The sequence below is a fragment of the Hippocampus bargibanti genome, linkage group LG14, assembly GCF_051943395.1.
Source record: "Hippocampus bargibanti isolate YZ-2025 linkage group LG14, ASM5194339v1, whole genome shotgun sequence".
NCBI classification, from domain to species: Eukaryota; Metazoa; Chordata; class Actinopteri; order Syngnathiformes; family Syngnathidae; genus Hippocampus; species Hippocampus bargibanti.
The window spans coordinates 839,234-860,323 of NC_142747.1; the positions used below are offsets into that span (position 1 = coordinate 839,234).

Sequence of the window (21,090 nt, forward strand, 5' to 3'; positions counted from 1 at the left end):
TACAAAGGGGGACCATCACCCCGGTCTGCCAATCCATAGCACTCTTCCCGATGACCACGCGATTGGATTGGATTTGGATTGAATTTGCCTTTATTAGTCTCGCAGTGGAGAAATTTACATTTCACAGCAGCAAAGTGATGAAAGACGTGTGTCAACCAAGACAGCCCCACAACATCCAGAGCCTTGAGGAACTTCGGGCGGATCTCATTTGCCCCTGGGCCCTTGCCATCGAGGAGATTTTTAACCACATTGGTGAACCATCTCAGAGTCCTCAGACGCTGCTTCCTCCAAGGAGGAAGTGTTGGTGGAGTTTAGGAGGTCTTCGAACTACTCGGCCCACTGACTCACAATGTCCCGAGTCGAGGTTAGCATCCCCATCCTCACTGTACACAATGTTAGTGGTGCACTGCTTTCCGCTCCTGAGACACCAGATGGTGGACCAGATTGTCCTTGAAGCTGTTCTGAAGTCGGCTTCCATGGCCTCACCGAACTCTTCCAATGCTCGAGTTTTTGTCTGGGAAACCACCAAAGATGGATTCCGCTTGGCTAATCCCACAGGCGATAAAGGCCCGATAGGACTCCTTCAGCTTGAGGGCATCCCTTACTGCTGGTGTCCACCAGCGAGTACGGGGTTGCCGCCATGACAGGCACCAACCACCTTCGAGCCGCAACTCCGATTGGCCACCTCAACAAGAGAGGTACGGAACATGGTCCATTCGGACTCAATGTCCCCCACCTCCCCAGGTACATGGGCAAAATTCTTCCGGAGGTGGGAGTTCGTACTCCCTCTGACAGGGGATTCCACTATCAAACTCTCACAATACGTTTGGGTCTGCCTGGTTGGACCGGCATCATCCCCCACCATCGGAGCCTCCTCACCACCAGTTTGTATCAGTTGACAGCTCTGCCCCTCTCTTCACCCAAGTGTCCAAAACATGCGACCGCAAATCCGCCGATACAACAAAGTCAATCATCGAACTGCGCCCAAGGGTGTCCTGGTGCCAAGTGCACTTATGTTTGAACAAGGTGTTCGTTATAGACAGTCCATGTTGAGCACATAAGTCCAATAACAAAACACCACTCGGGTTCTGATTGGGGCGGGGGCATTCCTCCCAATCACGCCCCTCCAGGTCTCACTCTCATTCCCCACATGAGCATTGAAATCACCCATCAGAATAAGGTAGTCCCTAGCTTGAGTACTCTCCGGCACACACTCGAAGGACTACAAAAAGGATGGGTACACTGAGGTGCTATTTGGTGCATATACACAGACAACAGTCAGAATCCATCCCCCACCCAAAAAAAGGAAGGGAAGCAAATATCTCGTCTACTGGAGTGGGTGGTTGGGGGGGGGGGGGGCAAAGAATATGCCCACACCTGCTCGACGCATCTCGCCATGGGCAACTCCAGATTGAAAGAGAGTCCAACCTCTCTCGAGAGGGCTGGTACCAGAACCCAGGCTGTGTGTGGAGGCAAGTCCGACTATACTGTATGTAGTTGGAACTTTTCTACCTCTGACATCAGCTCGGGGTCCTTCCCAGCAAGTGAGGTGATATGCCACATCCTTTCCACATTCGAGGCTTTGGCTGCCGCCCAGCTCACTTCACAGCCGACACCTTTGGCAGGTTCGCCGGGCGCTCGCCAAAAAGCCCCATCACTAGACCTGGCTCCAGGGAAAGGCTTCTTTGACCCAGCTCCGGACAAGGGAAACTTGGTTCAATTTATTTTATTCATATAAAGGGCCGGTTGAGCCGTCCTTTGTCTAGACCCTCACTTAGGCCCTGTTTGTCATGGGGGACCCTGCCAGGGTCAGATAATTTAGCTCCTAGGATTATTGTGACCCACAAACCCCTCCACAATGTTAAGGTGCTGGCTCATGGAGGAGGCCATTCCCAAATTTGTTCAGGTTTTGTTTTTTTATTGCAGCGCGTGGGTGTGCCGACCAAGCGCTGGTCAAACCGCTGGCAATGTTTTTCCCTCCGACGAGGGGGCAGCATTTTCCTTTTGTACATCCGCCCACACTTGCACCTCAGATAACTTCAGACCATTATAACTTGTGAATTAACTCTTTTTTTCTGATGACAGAAGAGAGTCTGTGGTTTCTTACTCTGCATTTAATGTTTATGTAGTCGTAAAACTCAGTGTAATGACAAAAACCCTGGCACCGGTGTGGACACATTTTTTTCACATCGTCTGGCTGTGAATGAGTTAATGACATTTATTTACTGGATAGTTTAAATTTCCAATCTCTGAATGCTTAGGTCTGGGTTACCATAAAGATCTTCAAACTCGAGCCACATTCATGGAAGTGTTGACAAAGATCTTGCAGCAGGGAACCGAGTTTGACACACTTGCTGAGACAGTGCTGGCTGACCGCTTTGAAAGGCTGGTTGAGCTGGTCACGATGATGGGAGACCAGGGAGAACTTCCTATTGCCATGGCACTGGCTAATGTTGTTCCAGGATCCCAGTGGGTAAGAATCTTCGCTGCGTTCATGCATACTGGCAGTTATTTCTATGGATCATCCACTCTGAAAGAGTCCCCCACCTCGAATGGCGCTTCGCAAATTGTTTCACCTGTTTAACTTGGCGCACGCCTCGGCACAGTCAGGCACATCACTAGTTGTGTGTACGCCTATAGTCTTTCTCAAATATATGAAGTATAAATACTGTTTACGTTTTTGCTGGTAGTCAAGCGATTGCACACAAATTCCTCGGGATGGAGGTGGGGGGCATCCCCACTTTGCGGATTTTCACCTATCGCAAGGGGTTCTGGTCCCCATTAACCCCGATTAACACGGGATTACTGTCTCTCTCTCTAGCCCTTTACAACACTAAATTTACTTTGATTATTACAAACCCAATTCCAATTGCTGGAACACGTTCTATAAAATCAGGCAAATATAATGTATTTAATTAAATGCAGGTTGAATATAATTACCAATCAACAAAAACCCATCGCTCCCGTTGAAGCAACGTGTTCCTGTTGAGTGTGCCATCCCCACGAAGGGACGACGGGCGGGTTTACATGCTTCCTCACACCCGGGCGGCAATGGGTTGGAGCGTAGCGTAACTCATGAAAAAAGTTGCCGCTTATTTCAAAAAGTTATTGCGAACATGATGCTGCTCGTTTTATTGCACTATGTTGCCCAAATAAGGGCAAGATGAAAAATTACCACTCAAAAACGGATTTCTAAAATTTCAAAGCAATAAAACACACTAATTTATTCATATTGTCGTAAACTGGCATCCAACAACAATATTTATGTGGTGCATCATTCTCCACATTTAAGCATTTAATTTAATCATGAAGGCTTTTGTATTTAAAAACACTTTAGTCATTTTGATAGTAGGCTAATATACATACCGCATGTTCTGCCTTCGTTATGAGACTTATATAAAGCTTTTAATTTTTTGTGCGGCTCCAGACAGGTTTTTGATTTCGTCCAATGTGTCTTGTTCAACATTTTGGGTGCCAACCCCTGAAGTAACTGAACAACCCCCAAGACAAAACAAGGACAGCACATAAATAAATCCACAATGAATAAGCCATGTCAGCAATGCAGCAGTTGTTGGAAAAGAACGGCTTGTTTCCTGTGCATGTCCCGACGGTGCGCATCTTATAACTTTTTACATGGGCGGACGGGCTTGGCTTTGATCAGAAGGGCTTGAAGTAAGGCTTTATTCAAGTCCTGCCAGCAGTTTGAAGACCGCCAACTCTCAGAAAGCACTTTCACATTTTGGGATTGCAAAAAAATGTGTTGAAATGTCTAAAACGATGTATTTTTTGTTTTTATGGAAAACAAATGTGAATTTATGAGAGGCAATTGTAAAACATTTCTATCATGTCATTTTCAAGACTAATAACATAATTTGTGTTTTAAGGATGAACTTGCTCGAGTCCTGGTGACACTGTTTGACTCCCGTCACCTCCTCTACCAATTACTATGGAATATGTTCTCCAAAGAGGTGGAGCTTGCTGACTCCATGCAGACCCTTTTTCGGGGAAACAGCCTGGCGAGCAAAATAATGACCTTTTGTTTCAAGGTAGGAAGGAAACTTCACAACTGCAGGCAATTTTCTTTGGACATTCCTTTTTTTTCATAGAAATTGTACTTTTGTTGTCATTGTATTGTATGTATTATGACGTTATGTTATCTGATAAGCATTAGTTTCCAACTCCAACAATGTAAACATGTTTTTGTTGTTGTATTCCTTTTGATGGTATATTAGGTCTATGGAGCAGCATACCTGCAGAAGTTACTGGAACCTTTGTTAAAAGGAGTGATCTCAACCCCTGAACACATCATCTTTGAGGTGGACTCCACTCGGTATGAACCTCTTTTTTTTTGGGCCAGTCCCTAAAAATTAATTTTACTCTCTACATGAGAAACATTACAGCGAAAAATATAATTCACTATTAATGTATTCAATGTATACAGATGGTGGTACTGTGGTCTATCCACTTTGCTTCTTTTTTTTTGCCGGCAGTACACAGAGCAATGTGACAGAACACAGCGGAACCGTTCAGTTGTCGTGCTAAGTGTGGGACTCCTTTGTCACACACTATCTGCAACTTGCTTGGCAGCGGAATGTTAACTTAAAATAAATGATGTTGCAACTGTTTCTGTCCCCTCCCTCCTCTAACACGGATCTTGACTAATCACGTGCGGCTTTAATCGAAGACTGGGGGCCGGGAATAGAGGGGGGAAAAAAAACGCTCGCAAAAATCGTTTGCGAACGACACATCACTCATTGTGGCGCTCCGTTTGTTTCCCGAAAAAGTTTGTATGCCAAAATTGTATTCTTGAGAATTTAATGTTCATAAGGCGAAAAGTTCGTTAGCTAAAGCGTTTGTAAGCCGAGGTATCACTGTATTCTGTTACTAAAACTATTCTGAGAATTTTGGGGGCATTTTGTTTTTCTTAAAAGTTGGATACTTTGTCCTGACGAGAACAGAATGTAGGAATAATTGATGTGTTGTTTTTCTTCCTCTGACTCATTTAGACTGGAACAAGGTGAGAACTTGGAAGATAATCAGAGCAACCTGTTGCAGATCACTGAACGCTTCTTCCATGCCATCATCGGCTCATCCAACGAGTTTCCACCTCAGCTTCGCAGCGTCTGCCACTGTCTCTACCAGGTATAAACCCCCCATGTTCAATACATTCTTGACTCGTAGCTTTCTAACCTTGCTCTTAAGAATCCGTTTGTCATTTATCCATTTCAAGCTTCCGCTTTCTCCATTCTCCAATGTTCTCATGCTGCTGAACTTGCTGCTCTTTCCATCACACACATACTTTCATAGTTGTTCATATTTTTTAGATATATGGCCCATTTTTGTGATTAGGATTTAATCCCACAATATCAAGGTTTTATAATCGCATCTTTTATAACCCCCTGAAAGACAAGCAAGAGAAGCATCGCCTCACTATAATTGACTTTATTTTCTGGATTTTTGCCATCAGCGTGATCTGTGACAAAAATTACAACATGAGAAATATTAAAATAAAAACAAAAGACATTCATAGTAGAAATCATCTTGAATCAACTGGAATTGCACTTTCTGATTCTGATAAATCCAATGCGGCCAACATTCTCCTTTTCTCACCTCAACCAGCAGAAAGACAAAACTGAAAGGAGAGGGGTTCTCAAATTTTTTCGGGGCATCATGGGAGTCATTTTTCGAAGCAACCATCCTCATAACCCAAATAAATATACAGTGATAGCTCGGCTTACGATGGCTTTAGCTAACAAACTTTTCACCTTACGAACCTTAAATTGGCGAGAATGTAATCTTGGCATACAAAGACTTTTTCGGGAAACACACGGAGGGCCACAACGAGGGATGTGTCTTTCGCAAACGAGCCGGTTCTTGGAGCTCGATCTCTGAAGTGAACAAAGCTGAAAATGGCAGCCGCCTTTTTTTTTCCTCTATTCCCCGCCCCTAGTCTTCGGTTAAAGCCGCATGTGTTTGGTCAAGATCCGTGGTAGAGGATCGAGGGGACACCCGCTGCAGGACACACGCAACAATTTGCGGGGGGAAGGGTTACAGAAACACACTAACGGGAGACGACAGAGCTTGAAACAAAAAACAAAATTGGAAAAAAAAACTAAACTAAACTGAAATGGTGAAAAAATAGATAGAAAACACAGTGAAATTTGGACTTGTTTCAACTTTATTGAAAGGCAGAGTGTAGACTGCAAGGTTAAAATATTCCATCAATCAGGCTCCACGAATAACCCACACAAGCCATCTGTACAGTTTAAAGAGAACATCCAAGCAAGGAAACCAGCTATTAATGAAGTTTTTAGTGTGTCTGCCTGCATCTGTTGCTGTTGCAATATCACAACACTAAAATGTACAACCCAGAGCTCCTTGAGACACTTTATGCAAAAAGCTATCCAATCCATCAAGCCATCAACGACCATCACAAAGGTCAATAAAACAACTTTATTATACTGTACAGTTTATTTCTTTAATTACAACACAATAGCACATTTATTATACATAAAATGGGGTATATTGTCTGTAGTTTTAAAGCTTATTTAGTTGAAAATTATGTTTTATGGGGACCCGGGAATGGATTATTCTAATTTTAATAGTTTAATATGGGAAATTAATGTTTGCAATACACACTTTTCACCTTACACACCCTTTCTGGGAACCCGTTTAGTTTGTAAGCCAAGGTATCACTGTATATATTTTTTAGTAGCTCACAGAAAACTAAATTTATTCAGGGGGTGGTCCTTTGCATATAATAAACATCATTAACCTTTTCTCCTGAAATCACTGGGGCTGTCATTGTTTGTTCACCTGACTTTTGTGCCCCCAGGGAGGGTTCAATCTCTACTCCGTTTTATATGAGTGTGAAAGATGTTCATTTTTACCCTATGATAGATTGGCGACCAGACCAGGGGACAGTTTTTCAACAAGTTAGCAATAGCGTTCTGTGACCCTGAATATGATAAGCACTATACGTCTGTGTAAGCTTTCAGTGGTATAGGAGTGGTCCATCAATGAAAAGGTTTCTTCAGCCGTCATCTGTACTTCTTTGAGGGTGTCAGACCTTTTGTTTCTCATCCGAAAAGCCCTATATATATCCCTAATGGACAGAAGTGGTGGTGCCAGACCCTGCTTTGATAGGTCCCTGCTCTAAGGTTGGGGGAAGCAGTGGACTACCACCAGAGTGAATGGGGCAATCAGGGCCAGTCATAGAACATAATCAGACAGACAAAAGAAGTGATCAGATTCGTTTAAAGGACAAATGACGTCTCCGGACAAGTTGTGTCCATAGTTTGTAAAATGGCTTCAAATGACTTCCACTGAGCGTATTTTACAAAGATTCCAGCGCATAGAGCTATATTTTACATTTTAAGACTCGCGCTGAATATTCAGGAAGTCTTGTTTTTGAGTTGGTGACGAGTCCTCACGTTACGTCGTGAAAGGACCCCCCCCCCCCCCCCCTGACTGACAAAAAGACACATTGTAGCAGTCCTTCATCACGTCAATGTATTTTGCCGTACTGTTTGTCTGAAAACCTTGATATTGCACCCAGAAGAGGGCGTCCAAGCTCCACGGAAGGAATTTATCAGCCTGTGGAAACGGGCTGATTCATTCCTCACGGGAGCTGATCGCCATTTTTGGGTGCGCCCATTTGCCTCAAAATGACACGGAAAAAAATCTTTAATCGATGGCAAACTTGTATGCTTTCCTCTTCAGAACTATTTGAATCATATTCATAACTGGATGTGTAACAAGAAAGCATCTTCTCCGAATCTGAAGCCATTGTTTTGATTTTTCAGCAATGCAAGACGTCTTGGCGTGACGTCACGAACTGGGGGCGGGACTTTCTGAAAATGCCCAATTCGCAGCTCAATTTTTTGCAGATTTTGGACACTTTAAGTGGTGTTTTATTGGTGTTTTGCATTTGAATAAAAATATCAGCCTGCACGTTTTGGGTATTTTAGATGCTATAAAACGTTTTTCTGATGTCAGTTAAGAAACAAAAAAAGTGACGTCGGTTGTCCTTGAAGGGAATAGTTAAAAGAAGTACAGATGACGGCCGAAGAAACCTTTTCATCGATAAGCACTATAGTTAAAAAAATGGATTGATGACACGAGTGTGTGTATACGGTAACCACCGACTTGTGCAGTGGATATCAATGGTGTACATCCCTATTAAAATGTCATGTTGTTTGGTTAAAAATACCTGACCTCTTTAATTAAAGGCCAATGTTTTCAAAAAGCAAAATAAAAATAACCGATCAAGAGCGTGCCCAAGAGTCTAACATGGCCATGATGGCATCCACACATTTAGCCTAAAATCAGAGCAGATTCATGCTACTGCTGCCACTACCACTGCTCTAACTGCTGCACTTTACGTTGGCTGTCCAGGTATTGAATTTGATGCTAAAGTGAACACCCGAACAGAGATCCTGTCCTTGCTCACCGATCTTGCTTTTTTGCCTTTTGGTTTCACATTTTTTACTTGGAATTTCCTAATGCAGCTCATACGGCACACACAAAGAGTCCACTGAATTCCAGCTGAACAACAGCGTGTGCATGACACGCTTCCTTGCCAATTAACAAATAGATTTGCGGCGCATCTTTTCTGTCATTGACAAGACAATTGGTAGAGATATGTACGTATGTATAGCTGGTTCTGTGACCATGATTGTACTCGTCTCTGTTCTGTAGGCTACTTGCCACTCTCTACTGAATAAGGCAACTCTAAAAGAAAAAAAGGAAAACAAAAAAGCAGTAAGTTTGGAGATTCTCTTTTCCCTCAGATACTTTCCCCCCAAATTCTTTCTCCCTGATGCAAAAAAAGGCTTTTTTTTTGCATTCTCCTCACTTGGTTTATTGTCTTCATTTGTTGAAAATGAATTTGAAGTGCGTGTCGCTCAGGAAATGTTGTATTCGTTCCTGCATTTTCCCAAGCCCGGATAAATACAGTGTTGTGTCAGGAAGGTCATCCGACGTAAAAGCTTGGCTAAAACAAACATGCGGATCAAACCTCTGAAGATGGAGGACACTGATTCGCTGTGGCGACCCCATGAAGGGAAAAGAAGACGTGCGATACAATAGGGATTGAAATGTCGCCTCAGTTACCTTAAAACCCATTCCGCATTGATCACATGTATGCCCATTTACGCTTTTAATACAGAGAACCAAATGCCCACCTCAGCTTGTTATTTTAATTTCTCATCTTTTAAATGTGACTTCTTTCATTTTAGTATGAGTATACTCTCATACTGCTCCCAAAGGTAAAACAATTAAAAGGTATTACCATAGCAGTTCAAATTCTGAACATATAGTAAACTTCATAACAGCTATTATGTTACATAGCAAATGGTCTTATCTCTTAAATGACTTTTTGAATTGTATGGACGCTGGCAAAGGAGAGGCCAGAATAAAGTTCACTGATGTTCAGTGTATAACTATGGCTATAACATTTTGTGTGTTACTAAAATGTGACCAAAAACTAATTTGTAAATTAACATACAGTTGTACGTATAGTCTCCCTGACAAGCACTCTCACCCGCACGCGACACTAATGTACCCGATTTTATGGCCATCCCCAAAAAGGCCCATATCAGGCATTAAGGAAATAAAAAGTAACTTCACACATCAAAACTATTACCTTCATCTTCCAATAGATATTGAAATATCTGCAGTGTAATACAGTGATCCCTCGCTACTTAGCGGTTCACTTATCGCGGCTTCAGTGCATCGCAGATTTTTTTTTCAGGGGGAAAAAAACTTTTTTTTTTTTAATGTTATTAACGGCATGCAAATGTACAAACAAACAACGGAAAAGAAACAACACTGCAAACAAAGCAGAATAAAATCAAACACACTGGCTTTGCACTCAGCAGCAGAATGCTCCATGAGCTGTTCTATTCTAAAAAAAGAGACTAAAAAGAGAGTAAAAAAGTGCCAACAACTACTGATAACAATGTTCTTCTCTTGGAGAAAGCGTCCTTCAGGAGAAAAAGACGCTACAGCGCAGCGGAGTCCAGACAAATAGGCGCAGCAGCAAAATATGGTTTTACAACACCGTTCTTTAAACTATAAAAAAAGAGGTTTTATTTTTGGTTTCATTCTGCAATATGTACAGTTTTGCATTGTAAAATAAATAAATAAAAATGCTGACTACATTGTACTTCACGGATTGAGGGCTATTTTTGGAACGTGTCACCCGTGATAAACGAGGGTTCACTGTATACTGGTGTACTTCACAATGAATACTAAAAAAATACATACATAAAAACATTGTACTCAGCACAGATGTGTACAACTGGGGCACCCTCACACAACTACACATATAGGACTTGTAAATTAACACCCCCCCCTATCTCTAGCTTTGTTTAAAAAAAACTTGCTTGAAAACAATCCACTCTGTCAAGCACAGGTGTCAAAGTCAAGGCCCGGGGGCCAAATCTGGCCCGGTCCATCATTTTATTCAGCCCGCGAAAGCACATCAAGCACGTCAAGTGGCAAGATGCTTGCTGAAGTCCGAAGCAAAATTTTCAATTGTCCTATCTGAAGCACAATACCAGTCATTATTTTTTACTTGAAATGTGAAAACTAGTTATTCATGAATTTATTGTGCGCTCTATATGTAATATGTGGAGGGGATTAAACATTCTAATAGTTTCCCTGAATTCGTAACAGCCCCCGAGAGGAAACCGTTACTACAAAAAACAAGTTTGCCACCCTTGCTGTAAAGCAATCTTGGTTGACTAAGCCTCATAAAGTCAATTTTTTTCTTGAAACTTTTGCATTGAAAGTGAATACATCATTGTTTCATCATTCTCCATCGTAAATCAAACTTGGGATGCAAATAGTTCAACCATTGTGAAGCAATAGATAGAGAATGCAGTGTGTGGGTGTGTGCGTGCGTGTGTTTATTTAGTCCACAGGTGTCAAAGTCAAGGCCCGCGGGCCAAATCCGGCCTGCCACATCATTTTTTTCGGCCCGCGAAAGCAAATCAAACTTGTTAAATTCCACGATGATTGCTAAAATCTGAGCCAAAATTTCATCTTTTTGGATGTCAACCACAATAAAAGTCATTATTCTTGACTTCGGATTTGAAAACGAGTTATTCATTAATTTGCTGTGTGCTCTATATGTAATATTTGAAGGGATTTAAACATTCTAATGGGTTCCCCAAATTCATAACGGCCCTCGAGAGGAAACCATTACTACAATGTGGCCCGCGGCAAAAACTGACTTTGACACCCCTGATTTAGTCATTCATTTCAATCATTTTATTTTCTGGTCCGCTTGATCCTCACGAAGGTCGCAGAGGTGGTGGAGCCTATCCCAGTTACTTGGGGCAGTAGGCAAGGGACACCCTGCACCAGTTGTGAGCCAATCGCAAGGCATACGGAGACAAACAACCATTCACGCGCACACTAAGGACAAGTTTGAATGTTCAATTAGCCTGCCATGTGTGTTTTTGTGGGACGAAACTGGAGTGCACAAGCACTCATCCCAAAACCTGCATTTATGTTGCCAGGGCTCACTTTACTCTGGTCGTCTGGAGATATGAATACCGGATAATTATTTTTCCAATCAGTGCTTTATTGTGCCCTCCATCCAAATTCATGTTTTTGTCCCTCTCTTTGCCCCTTCCTGGCCCCCTTTCCCAAACCTCTCTACTTTATTTTGATTTGACATATCTTTTGTTTTTGTTTTTCTCTCTTCTCAACTGCCCCTGCTTCTTTCATGCTCCTTTACGTAGGTGGTGAGTCAGCGGTTCCCGCAGAATAGTATTGGTGCAGTGGGCAGCGCCATGTTTCTGCGGTTTGTAAATCCAGCTATTGTATCCCCATATGAGGCTGGCATCCTGGAGAAAAAGCCCCTTCCGAGAATCGAACGAGGTCTCAAGCTCATGTCAAAGGCAAGCGCATTGAAAGGATATTTCTAAAATCATAATTTGAATTGGACGAAACATCACTACATTTGTTTGTCATCTTAATTGCCGTATGGTTTGCTGTATGTTCATTTTATGACATAAACCGCCATTCCCAAATTACTTCGGGTTTTGTTTTTTCTTGTTTGCGTGCCGATAAAGCGCTGGCCGTGGCCTCTGGCACAGGCCTCTAGCAATGTTTTTCCCTTCCACAAGGGGGTAGAATTTCCATTTTTTTTCTGTTCTGCTTCAGATGTTAAAGCGCTATATAAACCAATGTGTATGTATTCATTGTATTTTGGACAGTCACCCTCATTTCAAACTCATATAACTCTAGACCCATATCATTTAGGAATTAACTCTTTTTTTCTGATGAAAGAAGAGAATCTAAAGTTTCTTAGGCTGCATTGAATGTGTAGTCCTAAATTATGTATTATGAATTATATAGTGCTGAAACACAATCTTCTGTGGGTTCTGGAATTCGAGTGACAATGACAAATAGTCTGGCTGTGAAGGAGTTATTGAGAGCATCACATTGAAATTACCTTTAATATAGATTATTAATTTATTGGCGGGATTATTTAATCTCACATATATTCTACAGGACAATGCAATGCCACAGAGAAATAGTTTTAATTGTAGTTGAATTCTCCAGAATAACGTGACTGTCAGTGGTTTGAAGGTGTTCCTTCACAGAGACACATTCACTTGCACACATACCAAGCAGCATTCAGGTCGATGCCTCTGTCTCAGTCTCAAAGCTTTGAACATTGGCAGACTACAGTCATAGTCATACTAAGTGAAAATGTGTTTTTTTTTTTCCTTTAGATTTTGCAAAGCATTGCCAACCATGTCTTGTTTACCAAGGAAGAGCACATGAGACCCTTCAATGATTTTGTGAAGAACAACTTTGATTCAGCCCGAAGGTAAAACAATCCCAGTGCCAAAAATACTAAGTGTAACCACCGCTGTGCCCCTCACCTGCGACCTGCTCAGAATTCCGTAGATACGTATATTAAATCGTGATCAATGGCGTTGTTAAATGATAGAAGTGTTGGTTGGAAAGCACTTTAGAGACTTGACCTGTAAAACTGCACTCAGCTCTCCTACGAGTAAACATGATCCATCAATGTCTGTGACCAGTGTTGGAGGAGCGTGGCCTTCTTTCCGCGTGTTCGTTAATATCGGATGATGAGAATTTTGATTATCCAAATACAGGCTGGAGTCGATGAACAGTATCTTCTAATGGTTTATTTGCAGAATATTCCGGACACACATGATTTACAGACAACGGGTGCATGATCACACCATGGACACACAACATATTTATTTCATCAGAAGGGCGGTATCGAGACTATGTTGCAACAGCGAGGCAGCATTCTCCCAAAAATATTTTATCAGTCTGTCTCCAGTAAGCAGTGTATCGAGGTTAACAGATGGCTCCAAGAATGAACTTGGTTCACTCTGCGTATAAGAAGGTTATACAGGCTAGACCAGAGGTGTCAAAAATACGGCCCGTGGGCCAGAACCGGCCCCCATGCAGGTTTTATTAGGCCTGCAGGATTTTAAAAGTGGGAAAAAAATGCATGAACAACATGGAATTCATCTTTTTAATGAGCTTTCAAGAATTCAAGAATTGTCTACTAAGGGGCAGAGTGGTGCTGTTTCGATCAACGTAGAAGAAAACAGCAGTGTTTTTTTTTCAACTGCTGTCGTTTTTTTTTTTAACTCCGGTTTCAACACGCAACTGGCAAGCGGCAACCCCGCTCATTTCCCTGGTCTGAGAGATGCGTGTGTGACCAGACCTGACACATCATGACATTATTTTCATGACATATTGAGAGAAGCAAAATACAGTGAGACCTCAACTCACGAACTTAATTGGTTCCCAGACAGAGTGCGTAAGGCGAAAAGTGTGTATCTCAAAAAAAAATCCCATAGGAAACCATAATCCGTTCCCGGGTTTCCATAAAATATACTTTTCAACTAAATAAGCCTTGAGACTGCACACAACATACCTTATTCTATGTATAATAAATGTGCTATTGTATTGTCATGAAAGAAATTCACTGCATTGTATCATAAAGTCACTTTATTTACATTTGCGATGGTCATTGATGGCTTGATGGAATGGCGTTGGAGGTCGAAGGTCAAAGGGAATTGCTGTTTGGAAAGAGAGGCACATTACATGAGGACTGTAATTAAAGAAAAACTGCTGTAAAATAAAGTTTTATTTACCTTTTCGATGGTCGTTGATGGCTTATGGAAGGAGAGTCACCTTCCATAAGGACTGTTGGTAACTTAACCTCTGGTGTGGATTCTCTTCTTTGCTTCTTCGGAGACTCCTCATCATTTTTGCTGATTAAAAACCTCTTAATTGACACCTGTTGCTTTCTGACTTGTAAGGTCTTACGAAGCTGACCTTACAAGTGACCTTATCGTTCATCATGTTGATGATTGTCATAGCCAGTCTTTTCTGGATGGAACTGTTCGGTAAAAGCCTCCACATCATTCCACTTTGCCAACATTGCCTTGATGAGCTCACTTGATGGTGCAGCCATCTCCTCCTCATCCGTTACGGGCTTTAAAATCATCAATAAGCGCCGAACTTCCAGGTTGGCGCATGGCGATATCGGCGTGAATTAGCCGTGCTTTCTCGCATTAAAAAAGCTTTACTCACGCTGTCGCCAGATAGCTGCTTTTCGTGAATCCAAATTAACAGAAGTTTTTCAACTTCTTCGATTGCCCGAGACCGTCGCTTTGAGAGCACGGAAACACCTTTTGCAACAGACGCACCTTTGATGGCTTCTCTGTTCCGGAGAATGGGAGCAATGGTTGACTTAGCATAGCCGTGCTCAGCCACTAAATCACACAAACGCACACCTCGTTCGTGTTTTTCAATTATCTCCTTCCTCTCAGCGACTGTGATTTTATTTTGTCTTCTTGGGCTGAACACGAGCCTGTGGTGAGTTTTTTTTCCGGTCCCATCATAGTAAAATTATCAGCAAAAAGCTCCAAGTAGGCGATCGACGTGTGCATTCAATGAGAGGGGGTGTGGAAAGTAGCGCCGGCTGGAGCGCTGTTCGGTCGTGCGCTTCCACCGAAGATCACTCCGCCAGATCCGAAGGTCGTGTTGTGAAAATAGTGCTTATTATAAGGTCTAATTTTCATAAATTGGTATTATGAAAATAGTGCTTATTATAAGGTCTAATTTTCATAAATTAGTATTATGAAAATAGTGCTTATTATAAGGTCTAATTTTCATAAATTGGTATTATGAAAATAGTGCTTATTATAAGGTCTAATTTTCATAAATTGGTATTATGAAAATAGTGCTTATTATAAGGTCTAATTTTCATAAATTAGTATTATGAAAATAGTGCTTATTATAAGGTCTAATTTTCATAAATTAGTATTATGAAAATAGTGCTTATTATAAGGTGTAATTTTCATAAATTTGACGTCCGTAAGATGAAAAGTTCGTAAGATAAGGTGTTCGTAAGTTGAGGTCTCACTGTACCATGGCAGAGGCTTTACTCAACAAAATACAATCAGAAATAATCCGTCACCAGGCAGGCAACAAATTAGTCATTTGTTGGAAACAGAGACACGTTTTACTACAAATCCCAATGAAAATAATTAGCCTTTGGCAACCACTTGATACTTTAAACAGGAAGTGGCTGGCTGCGTTCTGCCGCACCTGTACCTGCCCTATTGCGGCGCCATCACTGATGGGGATTGACTCAGATTAGACTACAATGTGTCTGAAGATTTCACTTGCTTCCCTTTTTAGTCTAAGTGGTGTTTTCGTTCCTTGTTGCTCCAGTTTCTTCTTGGACATAGCATCTGATTCTCCACCCAGTGACTCTGTGAATCACAGCCTTTCCTTCATCAGTGACGGTAATGTGCTCGCACTCCACCGGCTGTTATGGAACAACCAGGAAAGGATTGGCCAGTACCTCTCCAGCAACAGGTTAGCATGTATGCTCTAAAGGCAAAAACAACCCGGTGTTCTTCGTAATAAATGTGTTATTCATTGAGGAGTTTGACGATACTCCAGTTTGCCCTCTGAATACTTTAGTGCGTATATTAAATTAATATTCCACATCATTATTTGGATGTATTTATTTTTTTTTTGTTTTTAAAATAACTGGCATTGTATGAATTATTTGAGAATATAGAAAATGATAAAGACAAGAAATATCTCTCCAGAGACCACAAGGCTGTTGGCAGGCGTCCATTTGACAAAATGGCAACCTTACTGGCATATCTGGGACCACCTGAACACAAGCCTGTGGCTGACACTCACTGGTCCAGCCTCAACTTGACCAGTTCCAAATTTGAAGAATTCATGACCAGGCAAGATTAATCTCCTTACTTCTGAACTTGTTCCTTATGTGCTGCAAACAACTTCATGTGACACAGGTCAGCCGCCAACATAAATGTAAGGTGACCTATTTTGTTTTCATTCATTCATTCATTCATTCATTTCCCCATCCGCTTATTATTACAAGCGTCGCAAGGGGTGCTGGAGCCTATTCAAGCCTATTTCGGGCCAGTAGGCAGGGGCCACACCGAAACAAACAACCATTCGCTCTCACACTCACACCTCAGGACAATTTTGAGTGTTCAATCAGCCTGCCACGCACCTTGAGAAAATCCACGTAGACACCGTGACATCGACATACGAACCACTCCACCTTCATTTTATTGTTTTTAATACTTGTTATTACATTGATGCGGATCAGGTGATTGGGGTGCGGTGTGCATTAACACAAAAATAGAATACTTTTTTTTACTCTACAGATCTAGTGATCGACTTGGCACCAGTTTGCGAAATACTGGTCAATCATGATCAACATAATGGGCACCCCTGCTCTAAATTGTCCAAAGTGTGTGATTGTAGGGTTTTTTTTTTTTATGTGCCCTATTGCTATCAACGAGTTCAAGGTGTATCCCGCCAACTGCCCGAAGAATGGGGATTAGGCTCCAGCATGTCTTCAAGCGCTCTCATAAAATAATGTATTGAAAATGTAAATGTAATGTAATTGTAAATTTCTCCACTGCGAGACTAATAAAGGCAAATCCAATCAATCCAATACAATCCAAAATGTTTTTAAAAACTGTGTGGCCTTGCTGGTCCAAAGTTTTACCATTTTGGCCTGAATATAAGACGGTGTGGTTTGCGTTGAAATAAGATTGAAAAAGTGGGGGTCGCCTTCTAATCGAGGTCTAGACATTATACTCCCAACATTCGTAACATTGATTCTCTTCCATCCTTCAAATCCCACCTAAAAAAAGGGTGTCGCCTCATAATAGGGCATGTCTTATATTCAGGCCAATATGATATTTTGTCTTCTAGGCACCAGGTCCATGAAAAAGAAGAATTTAAAGCATTGAAGACTCTTAACATCTTCTATCAGGCTGGGACTTCAAAGAACGGCAATCCAGTCTTCTACTATGTGGCTCGAAGGTAAGACTTTGCCCTCAAGTCTTACTTTTAATCCTGAAGATGTCTCTTCATTCTGATCTTCTCTTGCCCAAACAAATCTTTAATTAATTCCTCCTAGATGCTTTACTATACAATATGATGCTGCTTTATTCTGTACATAATTCCTTTTTATGATAAATGCTTACACACAAAATTGACCAATTTGTTTTGAAATCCACAATATACCCACACATTAGGTTTGTGCTTACATTTAGCTGTTGCAATTTAATCAGGTGAGTTTTGTCATTTGGAAATTAGTGTATGTGTAAAATATTTTTTCCTCTGAAATATTTTTGGTTGGAAGCCAACGCCAATTTTCATGCAAAACACTTTTACGTGTTTTTAAAATTTTGTATTTAATTTTGGAAGCATAAAAATAAAGGAGGTATACTACTGTTTTTATTTACTTCATTTTTAATGGCTGTCCTATACATAGTTTTGCTACATGCGGGCCTGTTCTGCCCGAATCACAATTTCTCACATGTGATTATTATTTCTTTCTTCCGGACTTTCGCAAGCGTTTCGCAAGCGTAAGGTCGTGTATGTGCATGTCATTTTCCAAAATAGATGCACAGAACCTCAGCCCAGAAGAAAGATTCAAAAGAAGCTAACAACTTATGTGACGCTACAAAACGTAAATTTACATTAAACCGTGACTGTAAAGTGTACTTGAGAGTTATGAAAGGGGCTTAGTGGCTTGTAGCAAGCAATGCAAACATTGCATTGTGCACTATGATGACAAATGACTACTGCAGCAAAATCTACATTCATGGACATTTACTGTAAATTAAGCAAGGTAGCATTTGTGGTAGGTACATCCTTAATTAAAAAATACTTCATACTTTGTGACAATGTTTTTTTTATTAATGTGATTAATAAAATAAAAAATAATACATTTTATTTCAAGCGCCTTTCAAAACACCCAAGGACACTTTACAATAAGAACAATAAAACAAAGCACATAACAATAAAACCATAAGTAAAATGATACATAATAAAATGGTAGATAGAACTATACATTGAAAGCAATTTTAAACAAGTGATTAGTCGTCTTATTGTGTTTCAAGTTGTGAAAAATGGGGCAGGCAACTTATCAGAGTTGTCTGCCCTGTCCGCTAACTTTTTGTCGTGAGTTTCAGACACTGTTTTTACTATATAATTTGGACAAGTTCGGCTGGCCGGATTAAAAAGCCTATATGTGGCCCGCGGGCCTTAGTTTGCCCTTATCTGATCTAAAATACCCAAAACACGCAGGCTGATATTTTTAGCCAAATTCAAAACACCAATAAAAATGACTTAAAGTGTCCCAAGACTGCCACAAAATGAGTTTGGAACTGGTGAGATTCAGAAAGCCCCGCCCCCTTGTTCGTGATGTCACTACTGGTCACACACTGCCTTGCTCCAGAATCAAAATAATGGCTTCAGAGAGTTCAGATTCAGAGAAGATGCTTTCTTGTTACTCATCCAGTTATGAATATGATTCAAATAGTTCTGAAGAGGAAAGCATACATGTTTGCAATCGATTAAAGAAGTCCTTCCGTATCAATTCGAGCCGTCTGGACTCCAATGTAGCGCCCAGAAATTGCACAAGATGGCGCACAAGCTCTGTTGGAAATGGGCTGATTTGTTCGCTGGGAATTTGTGTGGGAACTTACTTTCTCGATGCGTGTTACCGCAATTGGCTGCGACACACGACGATTCACCATCACGTTATTTATGTAGTTTTCCTTCTAATTTCGCCATCAACACGATGTTTTCAGACCAAAGAAAGTACCCAAAATGCATTGTGTGTCGTTTTCTCGGTCACGGGCGCTCCCTCCGTGACATCACTTAGGGGATCGTCATCAACTCAAAAACAAGACTTCCTGAATATTCAGCGTGAGTCTTAAAGCGTAAAATATAGCTCTATGCGGTGGAATCTTTGTAAAATACGTAGAAGTCAGTAGAAGTCATTTGAAGTGATTTTACAAATTATGGACACAACTTGTCCGGCGGTATCGGTTGTCCTTGAACTGTTATTGTAGACTTATTGGCCTACATTTCTGCTATAATGTGAATGTAGTTTCACTTGACCAAAAAAGGTCTCCTCAAAGGTTTGCACAGAGTCTTATGCCTGGCCATTGTCATACAATTTTCATTTGATACAACCAACCTACCCAAATGGGATAAAAAAGTGGGGGCCATAGTAGATCGTAGGTTTGCTTTTCAATTTTAATAGTCCTAGTTATAGAACACACAACACACCTCGTTAAATATTCTTTGAATTGGACAGACATGAAGCTTCTGCATTTTACCAAATTCAGTCTTTTGAGTCAGAGCTCAACATTTGACCATCACTCGCCTCAGGATTGAAAGCTTTTCTTTCCTGCTCAGTTTCTGCCATAGCCATCTCCTCTTCCCTTTGCAATTCAACTTTGTTCTCTTCATGTATTGTGTTGTCTGCCGTCACCTCCTCCAACATGACACTCGTGTAACACGGCCCATTCAGGCCACGTGGGTGAGTGTCCCAGTAGTCTGCATTCCTTACTAAGTACATATTGTAGTGGGAGGTTTGTGGAGAATAAACCTGGCGCCGAATGTGGTAGAGTTGACGAGCCAATACCAAAGTGGCAATTAGTAGGCAAAAAATCAGGCCTCCTGCCGAACTTATTGCAATAACACCCATCTCAGTGTCAAACAAACAGTGTGATCGTGTGCCATTGTTGTCCTTGTCTGAAAGGTTTGTGTGGTCGTTGGTGGTTTGGTTCAGCTCCAAAGATGGAAATGAGAGGTCTGCGTTGATGCGATGGAGTAACAGCGTGACTAAGAGCCATAGAGCTCTAGTTCCTTCCATTCCGTTCTGTGATTTAGAGGAAAAAAGATTGCATTTCATCCCACGTTAATTAAATCTATCGTCGCATTGCCGAAACCGTATGATGTTGCACATTTTTGTGTCAATACTTACTTCCTAAAACGGGAGAATCGAGATGTTGGTGGAGTTGCACAATTCCTGCTGATGTCTTCTCAAAATACAATGAACCAACTCAAATAGTGTTATTTCGGACACCTTGCTTTTGTCCCTCAAATCTGCCAAAGATAAAAATATGTTATGTTATTTCAACAATGTTCATTTTTTGTCACATGCATCAAACTTTCATTGATGAACATCATCTACCGCAGAAAACCATAAATATTCCAATGTTCGTTTTTGTATTATTCCTTTCAGATTCAAAACTGGACAGATTAATGGAGACCTGCTCATCTACCATGTACTCCTCACCCTCAAACCTTATTACGCCAAACCGTATGAGATTGTGGTGGACTTGACTCATGTGGGCCCAAGTAACCGCTTCAAGACCGATTTTTTGTCCAAATGGTTTGTGGTCTTTCCTGGATTTGCGTATGAAAACGTGGCCGCTGTCTATGTCTACAACTGCAACACGTGGGTGAGAGAGTACACCAAATACCACGAGCGGCTTCTGACTGGTTTAAAGGGGAGTAAGAGGCTCCAATTCATCGACTCACCAGCGAAGGTAGCCGAGCACATTGAACCTGACCAACAGAAGCTACCTGCCGCCACACTAACTCTGGAAGAAGATCTCAAAGTTTTCCACAATGCTCTCAAACTGGCTCACAAAGATACCAAGGTCTCGATAAAGGTGAAGATTTATCAGAGGTCATCTTTACTGGACGCGC

The 21,090-nt window shown here is 41.3% G+C and overlaps 1 protein-coding gene across 5 annotated transcripts in view; it reads left to right on the forward strand.

Moving 5' to 3' along the window:
* Nucleotides 1–21,090, forward strand: part of nf1a (neurofibromin 1a) — a 92,817-nt gene that overhangs the window by 49,480 nt on the left and 22,247 nt on the right. For 4 of the 5 annotated variants that reach the window (XM_089013178.1, XM_089013177.1, XM_089013181.1 and 1 more), the window contains 11 exons: nt 2,262–2,473; nt 3,885–4,046; nt 4,233–4,330; nt 5,007–5,142; nt 8,701–8,763; nt 11,754–11,912; nt 12,753–12,850; nt 15,751–15,897; nt 16,137–16,283; nt 17,287–17,397; nt 20,621–21,053. In XM_089013178.1, the coding sequence (XP_088869304.1) occupies nt 2,262–2,473; nt 3,885–4,046; nt 4,233–4,330; nt 5,007–5,142; nt 8,701–8,763; nt 11,754–11,912; nt 12,753–12,850; nt 15,751–15,897; nt 16,137–16,283; nt 17,287–17,397; nt 20,621–21,053 (1,766 nt within the window). The remainder of the gene's footprint in view (nt 1–2,261; nt 2,474–3,884; nt 4,047–4,232; nt 4,331–5,006; nt 5,143–8,700; nt 8,764–11,753; nt 11,913–12,752; nt 12,851–15,750; nt 15,898–16,136; nt 16,284–17,286; nt 17,398–20,620; nt 21,054–21,090) is intronic. The other variant, XM_089013179.1, reaches the window with a different exon arrangement.